General features: G+C 42.0%; 1 protein-coding gene across 1 annotated transcript; it reads left to right on the forward strand.

Moving 5' to 3' along the window:
• Nucleotides 1-253: 253 nt before the first annotated feature.
• On the forward strand, nucleotides 254-6,117 carry rgs8 (regulator of G protein signaling 8; the record flags this gene model as incomplete). The annotated part of the gene is made up of 4 exons (XM_080537184.1): nucleotides 254-360; nucleotides 772-833; nucleotides 5,299-5,465; nucleotides 5,926-6,117. 4 exons carry the CDS (start codon nucleotides 254-256, stop codon nucleotides 6,115-6,117), a joined length of 528 nt encoding a protein of 175 aa, XP_080393310.1.
• Between the last annotated feature and the right edge of the window lie 8,965 nt (nucleotides 6,118-15,082).

Genomic DNA, 15,082 nt, shown 5'->3' on the forward strand with positions numbered 1-15,082 from the left:
AAGAAGAAGAAGAAAAAAAAAAAAGTCTAAATACAGCTAGCTAGTGGCTCACAGAAAAGCAAGATTAAAATCATTTACAAGGCTGGCGGTGGATAGCGTCACTCTCTGGTCAAAATGTTTGGTGACTTCCTGTACTGTATGTTGTATCTTGACAGTGTTGATGCTGACAATGCCGTGATAATGGCCATAACCAACAGACGATAGTAACACCGCTGTACTGTATCTCTCCAATTGTAGGACCAGAACCAGAACCATGAAAACCAGACTAGGCTGCCTGTCCAATAAGTCTGAATCCTACAGCGACTTCACTGAGTTCCTGCCCCTCGCCCAGGATACCGCTTCCAGGTGTAGCTTATTCAAGTAAGTTGGCTATTGGCTAAGGCTATTGGCTTTTGGCTAAGGCTATTGGCTAAGCCTATTGGCTAAGACTATTGGCTATTGGCTATTGGCTAAGGCTATTGGCTAAGGCTGTTGCAGAGCCCAGTTATACAGCATGGAAGCAAAGCTGTTCCAGAGTAAGGCTTTTTTATATGTGATGGTAGCTGATGAAAGGGGGAGCAAGTCAGAAACCAATCAAAATGTTCATTGCCTTCGCATTGCATGTTGGACTGCTATGAGGTCAGTAGGAGATAGTTGTTGTGGTCAGTCAGCTAAATGTAGAAGTCACCCAGCATGCTGGACCTTCAGACTCAGACGTGTGTAAAATGCATATCCATGTGGCTAATCAAATGTTTCGGAGGCTTATTCCTGCTGTTTTATTTTCTCTTTTAGGTTGTCGACAGATGAGATTGTTCGGTGGGCAGATTCCTTTGATGTTCTTCTGACCCACAAATGTAAGTCAAACTGCCATTATAGTTTAGGATGTTTTATTGTATCATTGATTGTCTATCATACTTCTTTATTCTTTAATCGGATCCCCATTAGCTGCCACCAGTGCAACTACAAGTCTACTACAAACATTACAGACAATTAACAACAAACATTACAATTGTATGTACGAGATGTACAATGTTACAAGAAGGACAAATAGGAATGTCACTAGTCAAGCCAAAATACTGCAACGCAATGGATTCGGTGAGTAATACATGCTACCTAGTTAACACTGCTTTAGATTGTTAGCAGGCTCACAAAACAAGCTGTGTTAGTTGACTAGCGAGTGTGCCGTTGATTTTCAACAACACAAAAAGTTATTAACATTTTTAGAAAGAAAAGCCCGCTACACATTAAATCGGACACCGACTTGCGGACCAAATGACCAGACCGTGTCACATATTAGACCATATCAGTCGCTAGCCCACAGGCACGTTATCCGTTCCTACAGGAACTTGATGATGTATGTCAACCACCATGGAGGGAAGCAGCTGCTGGCCGTACCATGGGAACCGCTGCTTCGGAGCAGCGACCATCTGTCGTCTCCCAGAGCAACACATGTATGAGGCAGACTCATTCCGGGAGCGAATTCACTGTAGAGTAGAAGCCCCCTAGCAGGGGAACGATGTCTTTGGCGATAATGGATCGCACCACTCCTCTGAGCATTGAACACACTGTCTCACCAGCAACCAGACATGCTCCTTCACGCCGTCCCTCCTGTTAGCCTAATTTCTCCCTGTCAGAACAGACTTTTAGTGGCATTCTACCACCGGGATGTCACTGCACCTTCTTTGGGACATACGGCCCTTTAGCGCTGGAATTGCGTAGGGTGAACCGGGTACATTTCCATGTGGGTTTTGTGTACGGGCTTTGGCAATCGAGGCGTTGTGCAAATGTCCCATTATGGGACGTCGAACAAAGTTGACTGAAAGAGAAACTCGGGTTACGTATAGGAGATATCTCACTAGGTTGCCCATCATCTCTTTCAGAGAACCAGGGTTGCATAACCCTAACCTGAAGTCGTGGAAGAAGACAATTGCATGTTGATCCAAAACAACTCTGAATAAAACATACTTGTGTGTCATGGCTATGATTGATGACACATTGATAGTTGCCAACAGCCATCTTTTTTTGTTAGAAGATGTTGTAGGCTAACAGAGAAGAGTATATTTATTTCTGCTGGAGAAATATTTATTTCCAAGCCCAGTGGAGTTTGCTGCGCAAACAACATACTGTAGGAACCAAAGGAGGAAAAATGGTTTGAATAGAGTCTCTGGAACACTTTAGGGGTCCCGTAAACCTGAAGCCTTGCCCCTCTACTGGGGTACTGACATTGAGTTTCCCCATTAACCCCACTACAAATATTTTACTGTCAGCTCACTTTCGACTTTCGACGATTTGTTGTTGTTGTTGTTGTTGTTGTTGTTATTTTTAGTGTCACTACACCACTGTGGAATGTTACTCTGCGAATGTCTATTGAGAGCCTGAGTGGGCAACATGTTTGCATAGACACACCTTGGCCGAAACAAGGCTGAGGGCTGCCTCATGTTTTGGATTAAAATGCAATGTTTTCCTTCCACAACTCAGGGGGTGGGCAGCCGTTCAATTTGCAGTAATTTGCATCGACCAAGCAGCTGCACCTGCATTTCTCCGTATTACATAATTTATTTGTTTACATGTACACATTGTTTACAAGTGTTTATGCTCTCACTGCCTCCTGTTGTATTGTCTCCCTCTAAACACACCACTTATTTAAGGGCACCATTCTCTTTGTAGTTGGAGAGGACTCCTCATTGTACGGTGAGTCACACACATGGCTGCGACCTCCTCTGTGGACCACACACACACTCACCCACACACACTCACCCACACCCCCCCCCCCACACAGACACCCACACAGTTGTAATTTGTTGAAAAGATCTCAGGCTATCTGATGCGTCATTTAGAAAAGCCTGTCAGTGTTCCCTTAACACAGAAGACCCAACATCACAGGCCACACATGCTCTGTTCCCTCCACAGAGTAGGACACTGGCCCTCTGACTGATCACATTTGGTCACAACAGCCAATGTCCAATAAAAATCTATCTTAATGTCCCCTTTTCTGTTGTCTTGTTGTATTGTTACCAAAGAGGGAACATTTAATAAATGCCTGTGTAATGGTGATGTGTGGTTATTTCCTAATATCACTGTGTGATATTTCTCTTCCTCTCTGAGTGTCGAATATAATCTTGGGATGATGTGCATGCATGCATCACTAACCTTTGGGTCAATTGCAATATGATGTCAATGGGATATATTTACAACCAAGCTATGTATGAATGTCTCAACTATGGATTCTTCCCACGTTGAATAACTCCACCACTAACATGGCCAACTTGTTGTCTAACGAGTTGTTATACAACATCGATGTATAAAGCAGGTACTATGAATGAATGAATGAATGAATGAATGAATGAATGGTCTTTATTTTCATTGCTATAGTACAGGTACCAAACAACGACATTTGGGAGGGGGGGCTCCCCTGGTGCTAGGAAAGAAAAAAACAAGAAAAAAAAACAAGAAGGGAAAGGAGCTGGTTTACATAAATAAAGGCTATGTACACTATCCACTATACTATATTGTACAAATAAAACACTGTGCTGTACTCTATGCTATGCTATACCTATTCTAACATTTCCTATTATCTGCAACCTTATGTACCCGAGGGTTGTCATATTGCACATAGTGTTATTGCACATTCATTTAAAGTGTCGCAGTTTGTACTATGTTGTATAAGAGCGACACATCGGGTTCAAGCAAGACATAAGAATTGGATGAACTTCATTTGGAACTAAAAGTCAAGCTCAATTTGCTTGAAATGAAGTTATGAAAGCTCAGACACATCCTGTTATCCTTGAGACAAATTCAATGTTCTAACCATCAGATCCCAATGCACAAAGAGAGGAAATGGCCTCACAAGATGTCAGCGAATTTCATTAACCACAATTGAAGGGGTGAACAAAGATATGAACATATATAGCACGGTACAGTTACCTAAGAGACAGAAACAGAACGGTGTGTTCCCATGAGGACACTTTGGTTCTGTTCTCGCCTTCTGATTGTTTTCTTATTGGATTTCATGGAGAACACATTTGTATCACAGCTAATTGTATCAACTTTGCTTCCCCTGAGCTGGCAAGCCTGTCTGTTTGAGTGAGTTACAACAACCCACCTCACTATCCCTAGAAGACAATACTGCAACTGTGTATTCATTTGAAGAAAAAACTACAACAATTCTTGAGAGTATTACTTTTTGTTAATCACAAATTACCTCACATTTGTCAGTATTCCTGTGTTTTCTGTAACCCAATCCATGTGATATTGTGATTAGATATTAGAATTGCATTATATGGGGCTTGCCTTGAAAAAGGCCATTGTAACAATAGATTGAGTCCCCTTCTCTTTATTGTTCAATAGTATGTATCTGCAACACGTGAGACATTGAAAATAATTTAAAAGTAATTGTCACTCAAACGTCACACATTAAGCCTTCATTTGATTAACTCTGCGTATTCGGACATAGTCTAAATGAAACACTGGGTGGAAAACCCCCTTCTCCGTAAGCCACTAGGACATGTTGTTTATGTTCACCGCTGTGTGTTGACTACATGCAGTGAGTGTCCTTCTGGTGATTTTCCTCAAACCAGGGCACAGTGTGACTGTGTCATGTTAATGAGAGGAGCTGATGGACTTCTCTGCTGCAGCTAGGTTAATGTTAAATACACAGATAGCAGGCCAAGAGAACGACGGGAGACAGCATGTCAACATGACACGCACACACAATAGCAAAAACATGACCTCCCTCTGTGTTATCAACGATGTCAAGCTAATTGATCACTTATCTTGATTGATGAAGACCGAACACTCGTTGGAGGGTCGTGGGCGATTTGTCTATGGTTTAATCCCAGAGCATTTCCTGTTTCTGAGAAAAAGAGGGGAGACCTGCATCTTAACAATATCGTAATATGATAAACATCCAATTATTAGCACATTATCATGTGGACCAGCTGCTCTCTGCATGGAAAGCACATCAGTCCCAAGGAAAGTGGCTCTCTTCTGCTGTTCCAGGCATAATACAGTAGGTGTAGGGGTAGTGGTGGTCTAGTGGCTAGTGAGTTGGACTTGTGATCGGAAGGTTGTGAGTTCAAATCCCACCTGAAACCACACCACTACTAGTGTGCCCTTGAGTAAGGCACTTAGCCTTCAGTTACTCCAGGGGGAATGTCCCTGTAATTCGTAATTGTAAATCGCTTTGGATTAAAAGCGTCTGCTAAATGGCAAAATTAAAAATTCATTAAAATTCAGTAAGTGCCATGGTGCGATATATAGACCGCCTTGAACATTTGTGCTAACCCTCTCTAACAGTGTGATTCATGTTTTGTGTTCTAGATGGCTTGGCCGCCTTCCGGGCATTTCTCAAGACCGAGTTTAGTGATGAGAACATCGAGTTCTGGATGGTGTGTGAAGATTATAAAAAAATCAAGACTCCTGCTAAACTGGTGTCCAAAGCCAACCAGATTTATAAGGAGTTCATTGATGTGAAGGCGCCAAGAGAGGTGCGTGTATGTTTACGTGTATGTTTGCGTGTATGTTAGTGTGTGTGTTGATCAACTGACTAACAATTACCAGGGTTCCCACACCTTCTGAAACATAACATTCAAGCACCTTTCAAGGACTTTCAAGACTCAATTCCCTCAAATTCAAGGACCCAACACGGCATAGTTTGAGACTGATCTAGATCTTTTAAGACCTTGATTTGTTTTTCTCAAATTCACAAACTTTCAAGGATTTCAAGGACCCGTGGGAACCCTGAATTACACTAACAAATACATGCATTCAGATACAGTGTTTGAGAGACTGTATGAATAGATATACTTTGATTGCATGGATTACTATGTCTTCCAAATCTGTGGTTACAGATGTATTTTAAATGGCAGTTATAACACAATCATTATCATCATTATCATATCATTCAGATACCTCAATGTTTCCTTGGTCTTCCCTGTGTACTTGCAGGTAAACATTGACTGCCGGACTAGGGAGGAGATGAAGCAGTGCTTGGAGAATCCCACCCCTTCCAGCATGAATGAGGTCCAGGCCAAGATCTACAGTCTCATGGAGAAAGACTCGTACCCACGTTTCCTCAGATCCAAGATCTACCAGGACTTGCTGAACAAAACACACTTATACCAACGGAGGTCTGTGTGACGTCGGTAGATGTACAGTCAACTTAGTCCAAAATCAACCCCTTTCCCCTATAACCCTGAACACTTCTCATACAGTACATATAAAAGGATCAGAGGGGTGAGGCAAACGTGACAGCAGCTGGTGGAAGCGGGAATCGTTTTGCAGAATAAAAGTCTGAACGCTTGGTCGGTCACCGACCTGTTCCCGCTTTCACCAGCTGCTGTCACAATTTGTTCACAAAAGTTTACGACCAAAAAACAGACCAAAAAATACCTAACTAATAATACTCTACTATGTTATTTATTGTAGCTTGATTCAAATAAGTTTTGAGAAATGTAATATTACATGTTTTTTAAAATTATTTCTTATTGCATCTACCGGTATTAGGAATATTAAGGTAAAGATTGCCGAGTTTACCCCAATTTTAGCAGATTTTACACATTTTAGGTTAGCTTGGGTTGTTCCAAATGTACTTTTGCTCATCTTCAATTGTTAAAACCTATTAAACCACCATTTTAGGGGATTCTTAGACATATCAAGATAGTTGCTGTGTTTACAGAGAAGCAAGTGCACCCCTGACCCTCTTCAAACTGTGTTAAGCTAGTTTGCACTCAGAAAAAAAAACAAGAAAAGAAAAAAAACACAACCGTGTACTGTGATCACTGTTATTTGATAAGGTGTTGATGTTGTTTATGTATTATTCCCTCTGTTTATGTATTGTAACTGCAGACTTATTTAAAAGTCATCAACTGTCTTGTGGAAATGTTATTACATTTTACAGCATGTTATATGCTATAAATAATCTATTTTAACATGACAAACAGATATATATATATTTTGGGAGAAGTAAATAGAGGATTATATTGAATATACATAGAGAATAAGACATTAGAAATAAGAAGCTTTGGGTTTCAATAATATATACAGTACCAGTCAATAGTTTGGACACACTTCCCCATTCAATTGAATGGGAAAGTGTGTCCAAACGTTTTAATGGTACTCTATGAGTATCTCCAAAAGCATTCTCCAAATTCAATGTTCATAACATAATGTGCGCACGTGAAAACTGCATGTACAAAGTACTGAAATGACTAGAAATGCTCTTTGTGTTTTGTGTTTTGTAATCATCCATTGAGATTTTCAGGTATGACAATAAATTATTTGGAGTCCAATGATTTGTGTTTTCATGTGATTCACAAAAAAGTGATACATACCTCACCAGTGCATACACCACCGTAGAGAGAGAAGGAATTCCCTATGTCCCTTTTTAAATCCAAAGTGTGTGTCATAAAAAAATCATCCTTGTTCACAGAAAAACCCCTTGAGATGAATTTAAAGTTTAAACTCTAAGCAAAAGGAAACAATACAAAATTGATATGCTTTGTGTTTCAAACATAAGGGATCTGTGCCCTTTCAGTATCTGGGACAAGACCCCAACGGTTTCACCCACTCCACCATTGTGTTCCTCTTACTTCCTTGTTGTGAGTCAGTGAGTCACTTAGGGTGTGAAGAGCTGTGAAGAGCTGGCTGAATAGGACAGTGTTGTGTTCAGTAGACACAGCACATGGGAGCACAGACACATAACAAATGGGATGCTGTTTGATGATGATGATGATGATGATGATGTGATAGTTTTGTTTTGGGGAATGTTATTTTAGGGATCCAGCCCTATGAGGTAAAAAGGCACAGCTGTTCTAGTGTTAACTCTTCACTCCTGCGTGATGAAACGATAGGATACAAGTCTCAATTTGAGAACAATTTCTGTGAGTTTTTGGGGTTCAATGAGAGTTCAGTACCTGACCCGAGAATGTTGTGGGAGGCAGTGAAGGGCCTTATTAGAAGCAACACCACCCCATATGCATCAACCAAAAAAAGTAATGTGCAGCTATGCTGGAACCGCTAGAAATGAAGTCTGCTGCTCTCGATGCTACTCTACAACGCTGTTACAGCAATTATGTTGCTCTCCAATTAAAAGTTATTAATTCGATTCTAAGGCGCCGTTCAGAATTTCTCATGCATAGAACTAGGCAGACCTATTACTTTGATTCCGCCAGACCAAGCTATTTGTTGGCCCTGAGGCTTCGAGCCAATGAACATTTCTTTGATATTTTTAGTGTCAAATCTAAAGACGGCACTGTTCTGACTGGTCCCAAGAGTGTGAACGCAGCCTTCGCCTCTTTCTACAAGGAGCTGTACAGCTCAGATTGGCTTTGATAAATCTGCTTGTGAAAGCTTCTTTTTTGGGGGGGTCTAATATCCACATGGAGTGCATCGCTGACAGTGAAGCTGAACATCTAAATTCACCTATTACACAACACAAAATGGTGGAAGCAGCGATGGACTTCGAGGCAGGGCTGTCCATTAAGCCCCCTGCTGTTTGCGCTTTCTCCTGTGCTTTCTCTCCCCAATCTCGGAACGCCTCATTATGTGACTCGAAGGGGTCAAAAAGTGAAAGTGAAAGTGATTGTGTCATCTAGTTTTCGTTTTTATTCATAACACCAACTGAAGTTTTAAAGTACCCACTCAATATAATAAAAAATAATTTATGGAAAAGAGGCGTACTTTCCAGGAGATATGTACAGAATTTGATTCACCATTTTATTCCTTTTTCTTTTCTTTGCAATTCAGGTCAGCATTGAAGGCTAGTGGGTCCCATTGCAAAGTTTTCTTGCACCACACCCATTGCACACAATTCATTACAGCGCTAGTGGCACAAGTGGCCTAGTTTCCAATGTTTATTGTTTCTTTGCACAACATACTTACAGACCCCTGGCATTAGATACTATATGGAGGGCAGACATCCCGGCTTTGGACCCGGCTTTTGATTGGGATGAACGACCTATCCAATCTGGGTTTACCTCTGACCAAATGTGAGGGTTATTAGCCGGGCTTACAGGCACAGCAGTGAAAAAACTAATTGCTACACGCTGGAAGCCTGCCCATTCCCTCTTCCGTAGAGTCTGGGTTCTAACGTACCTAGAACTATGGACAGCCCGGATGCACAGGGTGAAGGAGTCAACATTAGTGATGTCAATCTCGTTAGGCCTAGAATAACCACCTGGCGGGGCAGATGGCCTGGATCCCAGGAAGGGGGGGGAGTTTTAGTTTTTTGGTTTTTCTGCTGTTTTGTGTTGTATTTTTTGTTATTGTTTGTATTGTGTTTGATTTGTGATCAAATCTTAATAAGAATAAAAATATATATCACGAAAAGAAATAATTGTATAATGACTGAAATGTCAATATCAACTTCACATATCAGGGGATCAATCATCATTCACATATCAGGGAATCTGCCTGGTATGTTGCATTGGATAAAGTTGCATTGGATAAAAGCGTATAATATACTTTATATATTATAAATTATGATTATATATTATGAAAAACAAATGTATATACCTGTATGTGAATAACACCTCTGCAATGACATGTATTTACTTATAAGCAATTGGATCACAACAGCCACAGTACACAGATATTCAGAGCAAACTGTCGGCCAGGCAACATGTTTTTAGGGGCGGCTGTGGTGCAGGACGTAGAGCCGACATCTATGATCGCAAGGTTGGCAGATCGGTGGTTCGAACACCGGCTGGCCACATGTCGAGGTGTCCTTGGGCAAGACACTGAACCCCAAATTGGTCCCAATGAGCGGGCCGGAGTCTTGCTTTGTAGCTTCCCGCCATAGCTGTGTGAATTAGTGAATGAGAGGCCGTTATGTAAGCAATTTACCATGAGAGGAAGGGGGTTGTGGAGACATTTACCCCTGTACCACATAATATAAAAAATACACAGTTGTAACATTAAATTCATTTATTTACAATCATTAATCGTTTCAGAATACATATATCCTTCCGCCACATAAACAAGATCAACGATTGCATTGTAGGCTAGGCCAGGTGTTGTTAATCAGATTGATTGGGAGGCGCATTGATACTAGAAATGCGGTTGGAGCTGAGCTGAACTGAAGGGAGTTGGGGTATTTACCACTGTTGCTAGCCAATCAGAATCCAGCATCCAAACATGCTGTTGTAGAAAAAGCACTTTGGTATACGGCGTTATATAGGTCAGTCCATTTACCATTTATGTTTTCTACTTTAAGAAAACAAAGCAAACGTGACTCACTCTAGCCTCCTAATCAATGGCAAACACAACCACCTACCCTCGCTTTGTTATTGTGATGACTGTGGTCTGAATGGACTGTCAACTTCACACGTCACACTCAGAGAAAAACAACAGTCGTAGAGGAGGAAAAACACATATCTCATAGAGATGTTAATAACATATTGATTGTTATTGTCAAAGGCTGAAAACGGAAAAATGACCTTGCCCTACTCGGGGACTTTTTCATCAGACCCTGTCAAATACTGCACCTGTTACAGTAGGTATACATATGTTATAATATAACATATATTATATGTGTTATATATATAACATATATTAAACGGGTCAAGCTATTGTGGTGTGAAATAAACACCAAACCAGTGCCAAGTTAATCAGTTATATCCCTAGGCTGAGCTCAGCTCATGATTGCAGGAGACCACTCTGCAATCATGCCCTGTCCAGCTTGTAGTTATCACCACAGGGCGTTGGTGATCAATGAATTGGCCCCTATTCAAGCTCAGGCAGGCTGGCTGGCTGTGAAACAACTTGAGTGCCCGCCAATAAACCAGACAGACCACTCGTCATGACAGGGGCCACTGAGCCCACTGAACCCTAGCCCCTGTCGATAGGCCATGAAAAGGAACCGGTCATTCACAAGGATAAGTACAGAGCAACAACACTTGCTGGACATAAGCAAAACATTAAAGGTCGCCCTTTCGCTCTGATTCGATTTTGACAATGGCGAAAAAAACCACTGGGTTTGATTGAACTGAGTCATAGCCTAGATGCCCAGACGGAGTGGTTAGATCGACTGGCCTGAGGGAACAGTGCAATGAATATTGTTTAACAGGCCCGTGCAGCATCTGCTTACCCCGGGGCTGGATCTCCTCCTCTTCCCCTGGGTACTGTCAGACAGACGAGGACCCCGAGACTCCCAGACTCACTCCGCATGGAGCCGAGAACCAAGAGACATTTCAAACACCAAGCACACCACAGCACTCGATCAGAAACGACTGGAGAATATTGTGGACACAGGGCTTTATTGTTTATTCTCTATGTCTTTGTTCTTTGTCTGTCAGCGTGTTGTTGTCTGTCGGTGTTGCTGTTTGTCTGCTTCCATACACGTGTCTGCGTCTGTTCTTGAACGATTCTTTGTTTTTTTGTTTCTCTTCTCTGTTGCCTGTTTGTTTGTTCTATGTTGTCAAGGTGGCTGGCTTATTCGCCCCTTCCTCCTTCTGTTTTTCAAGTCATTTAGTTATCCTTGTGACTATGATTGTGACTATTACTATTTGCATGATCATTTCTTTCTTTCATTGGTTTCTAATTTGAATAATAATAAAAAATAAAGTAAAACTAGTCCCCCGAAGAAGGGGGGGGGGGGGGGTGGCGGGCCAAAAATGTATTTAATGATAATGATTGTTTCGCACGTCCGCAGCATATTTATTAAATGAAATGAAGAAACGAATGGCTGCTAATAGAATTTCTGCACAGTCAAAATGGGGGTCATAAGATCCCAGCATAGAGCATTTTTCAATTTGTTTAGCAGTAAGCCTGTAGCCGTTTGCACTCTCCAAACTCACTGACACCTCAAGGATTGAGATATATACATATTCATCTCTAACCTTGAGAAGTGCAATTACTTTCAAGAAGCATTCAGCTGTTCCTCTCATTATCCTGCAGCAGAAGTGATATTAACCCACACTTCCCGTCACTTGCTGTTGAGTCACATCCAGAAGGCCTCTGAAAACAAACAAACAAACGGAAAAACCGGCAAACATTCTGGGCTGTTCTTGTGGCATTGAACCAAGAGGACCAGGTTTCCGGGACATACACACACCGACGCCCGCGTGCATGTGCACACAGGCTTGCACACATGCAAACGCCCACACACAGACACACACACGCGCGCACACAGACACACACACACACACACATACACATACACATACACACGCACACACACACACACACACACATACACACACACACACACATACACATGCACATGCACACACCCACGCACACTCACACACACACACACACACTGGGTAGATTAACAGGATTTCATGCGGGCATTATTGTCAATGATGGCCTTCAGATGGCTTCAACATCACTGGGTTGTTATTCCGTCAGGTTGCCAGGGAAACCGCTGCTATGATTGGAACTCAGCACTCAGCACAGTATTGGATGTTACCGTAAGTGAAGGACGGCTAATGGTCAAGCAGTAGAGAGGTTGCATCTAGTAAGAGAACGTAAACAGAAAATGCATTTCACATTCAAAGTTTGACATTGACATTGGTTAACATCGACTCTCGATATAAATATAGCATGCATGTGTGTGCGCGGCTGAAGCACTTTGCAGCTAGCGATGTCACGGCTAATATTGAGTAAGAGATTCTGTGGAAAGGAGTGGAAGACATAGTTACTTCTTGAGGCAGAAAGTCCATTATCAGAGCACACAGTGGAGAGTACCCACCATCTGCGGGTGACATGTTTATTTTAGACCCAAACGTGCTTTCCTTTTTATTTCTTCAGCCGTGACCCAGCACAAACCTGCGACCCAACAATAGGCCCCTGACCTACATTTACTTCAAGGATTACCGCTGAGACAGGTCTCTTGTTTCTATGTGCCAAATGAAAAAGCCTGAAAATAGCCTGAATAGAGCAGCCCAGAGTCTAATGTGTCACTCTCAGCTGGGTCCTAATGTAAATAGACACTTCTAAGGCCTCAGACCAGCTCAGAGCAGGGCTATAGTCTGATTAAGGCCCTGTAGGAGCTCGGAGGAGAGCTATAGGCTGAATAAAGCCTGGTAGGAGCTCAGAGGAGAGCCAGGCTGAAGGAGACACTGTGAGGCTAGATTACAGTAGGTACTGTAAGGTAAGGTGGTTTCTTAGTCCTAATGCAGGTGAGTACTGAGGTAAACTCAGTGTCACACAAGGACAGAAGCGGAGTGAGCCTACGACGGAACCTTTAATAAAGACCCAGACTTTCAGGATTGTATTCATATCGCAGTTTTTGTTATATTCAATGTCCTTTTACTTCATTATGTTGGTATTAGTGAATGCGTATATACTCCACTGCTATAAGTTTAAAGAGTATCTCGGGATGAATACAAATTCAACGTTTGTTTATATACAATGCATTCCCAGTTTTTTATGATGATTTAGGATTAATGTTTAAATATACAGACATTGTTAATTCATACTTCAAATAAGCATATACAAGCGGGGTCTGAACATTTAATGAAAATGTAATGTAATTAATGTGTCCCCTCTCAATCTTGATGAGCAAATAGAGGAAGTATCTGGTGTGTAATGACAGTGTTTTAACACTGCTACACAGTACAAGACAACAGTTTCAGAGAATGTAAAGTAGCCTTGAGAACCGATGGTCCTGGAGCCTAATGGCCCATAGGAGCAGGAGCCTATCTCTTGTTTCCGTAGCGTGAGGTGGGTTGATGTACAAATACACCCCTCTGGACACTGGTATGTTGCAAGGTCTGTCTAAGAATGGAGCATGCTGTATGATGTAAGATCATTTCATGGAAAATCATCAACAAAAACATCATGGAATACGAAACTAGCATCACAGTCTCATCTCAATAGTCGACTTTGTTTCTAGAGAGCCTTCTAAGAAACTGTTATCTGTAAGGTCATACCTAGTCTGCATGTGTGCATGACTAAAGGAATCAGCACAGAACAGGGCTGTGTTGTTAACATACTTTTATAGATGGATAAATTCGCTTTTTGGGGGGAGGATTGTTTTCAGAATTGTCAGCCACTTGCTGCTAGAACATGGTCCTAGACTTCGGCAAAGCATACCTTACGATTTGATTTCTCAATAGCTGAAAATAATTGGTAATTACCACGAAGACCATCTTAGCACGCATCTTCCTGTGTCTATTTATGTGCCAATGTCATACGTCTGCACGGCTTGCTCCCTGTGGAGAACCACCGCAGGTGAAAATAACCCTGCAGTCGTAATCCAAGCGTCATGTTGTATGTCAATTAAATTGTCCCAGTTTTGAGTGCCGCATTTAGGATGCAATTGAGAGATAGAGAGTGACATGTTTTCTCCTTTCACGCTGATCTCTTCCGGTAACAAGAATCTTTCTTAGTAGTGGTACAGTATGACAGATGTGGGTGGTTTCCATCACCTCAGCAACCCAGCCTCTAAGGAGAAGCCGGAAACCCCTCAAGGACAGCACAGTACAATACATCTACTGTATAGCTTCCGGAAACCTCTGCTACCTCAAACACGAAAACTCTTTATTTTCTTCCTTCCCTCCCTGTTTTCAGTCTCTTCTCTGAAACACTGGTCGATAGCACCGCAGACAAAGCAGACATTATGGTCTGCATGGGGAGGGGGGGGGTTGGCGGGGTGGTATCCGGTTATCCCACCTAATTGAATGTTCTTTAGCTGGTGAACACTCCAGAGAAGTTGCGCAACCTGCACCACAACACTCTGACGCCCGGTCTAGCTGGACACAAAAGGTCACAGCGTTTCTAAAGGGTTCCATTAGACTAATTTTGAATTGGTAATTATATGAATGAATACTATTTTCTGATAGCACGATGACATGTGTACAACTACTGTATGGAGGCGGATGTTAAAGAAGTTGTTGTTATTGTTGTTGCGCTGGGCATGTTTGGAATGTACGACTGTCGTGCGTTTTAGGCTGGTCGCTACCTTCGTATGTGGCCTTGTCCTCCATGGAAAACACATTTCATCTCAATGGGACATCCTGGTTCTAATGAGGCTTAATGAAGAGATGTTGCATTTCCTCCACGTAGTCAGAGAAGGGGCCTATCCCTACTCTCATACTCACCCCCCTCGTGTCTCTGCAGCCTATCACATAGTTAGTTAAACATGACCTAATAGACATAC

Source organism: Nansenia antarctica, assembly GCF_963989245.1.
Source record: "Nansenia antarctica genome assembly, chromosome: 7".
NCBI lineage: Eukaryota > Metazoa > Chordata > Actinopteri > Argentiniformes > Microstomatidae > Nansenia > Nansenia antarctica.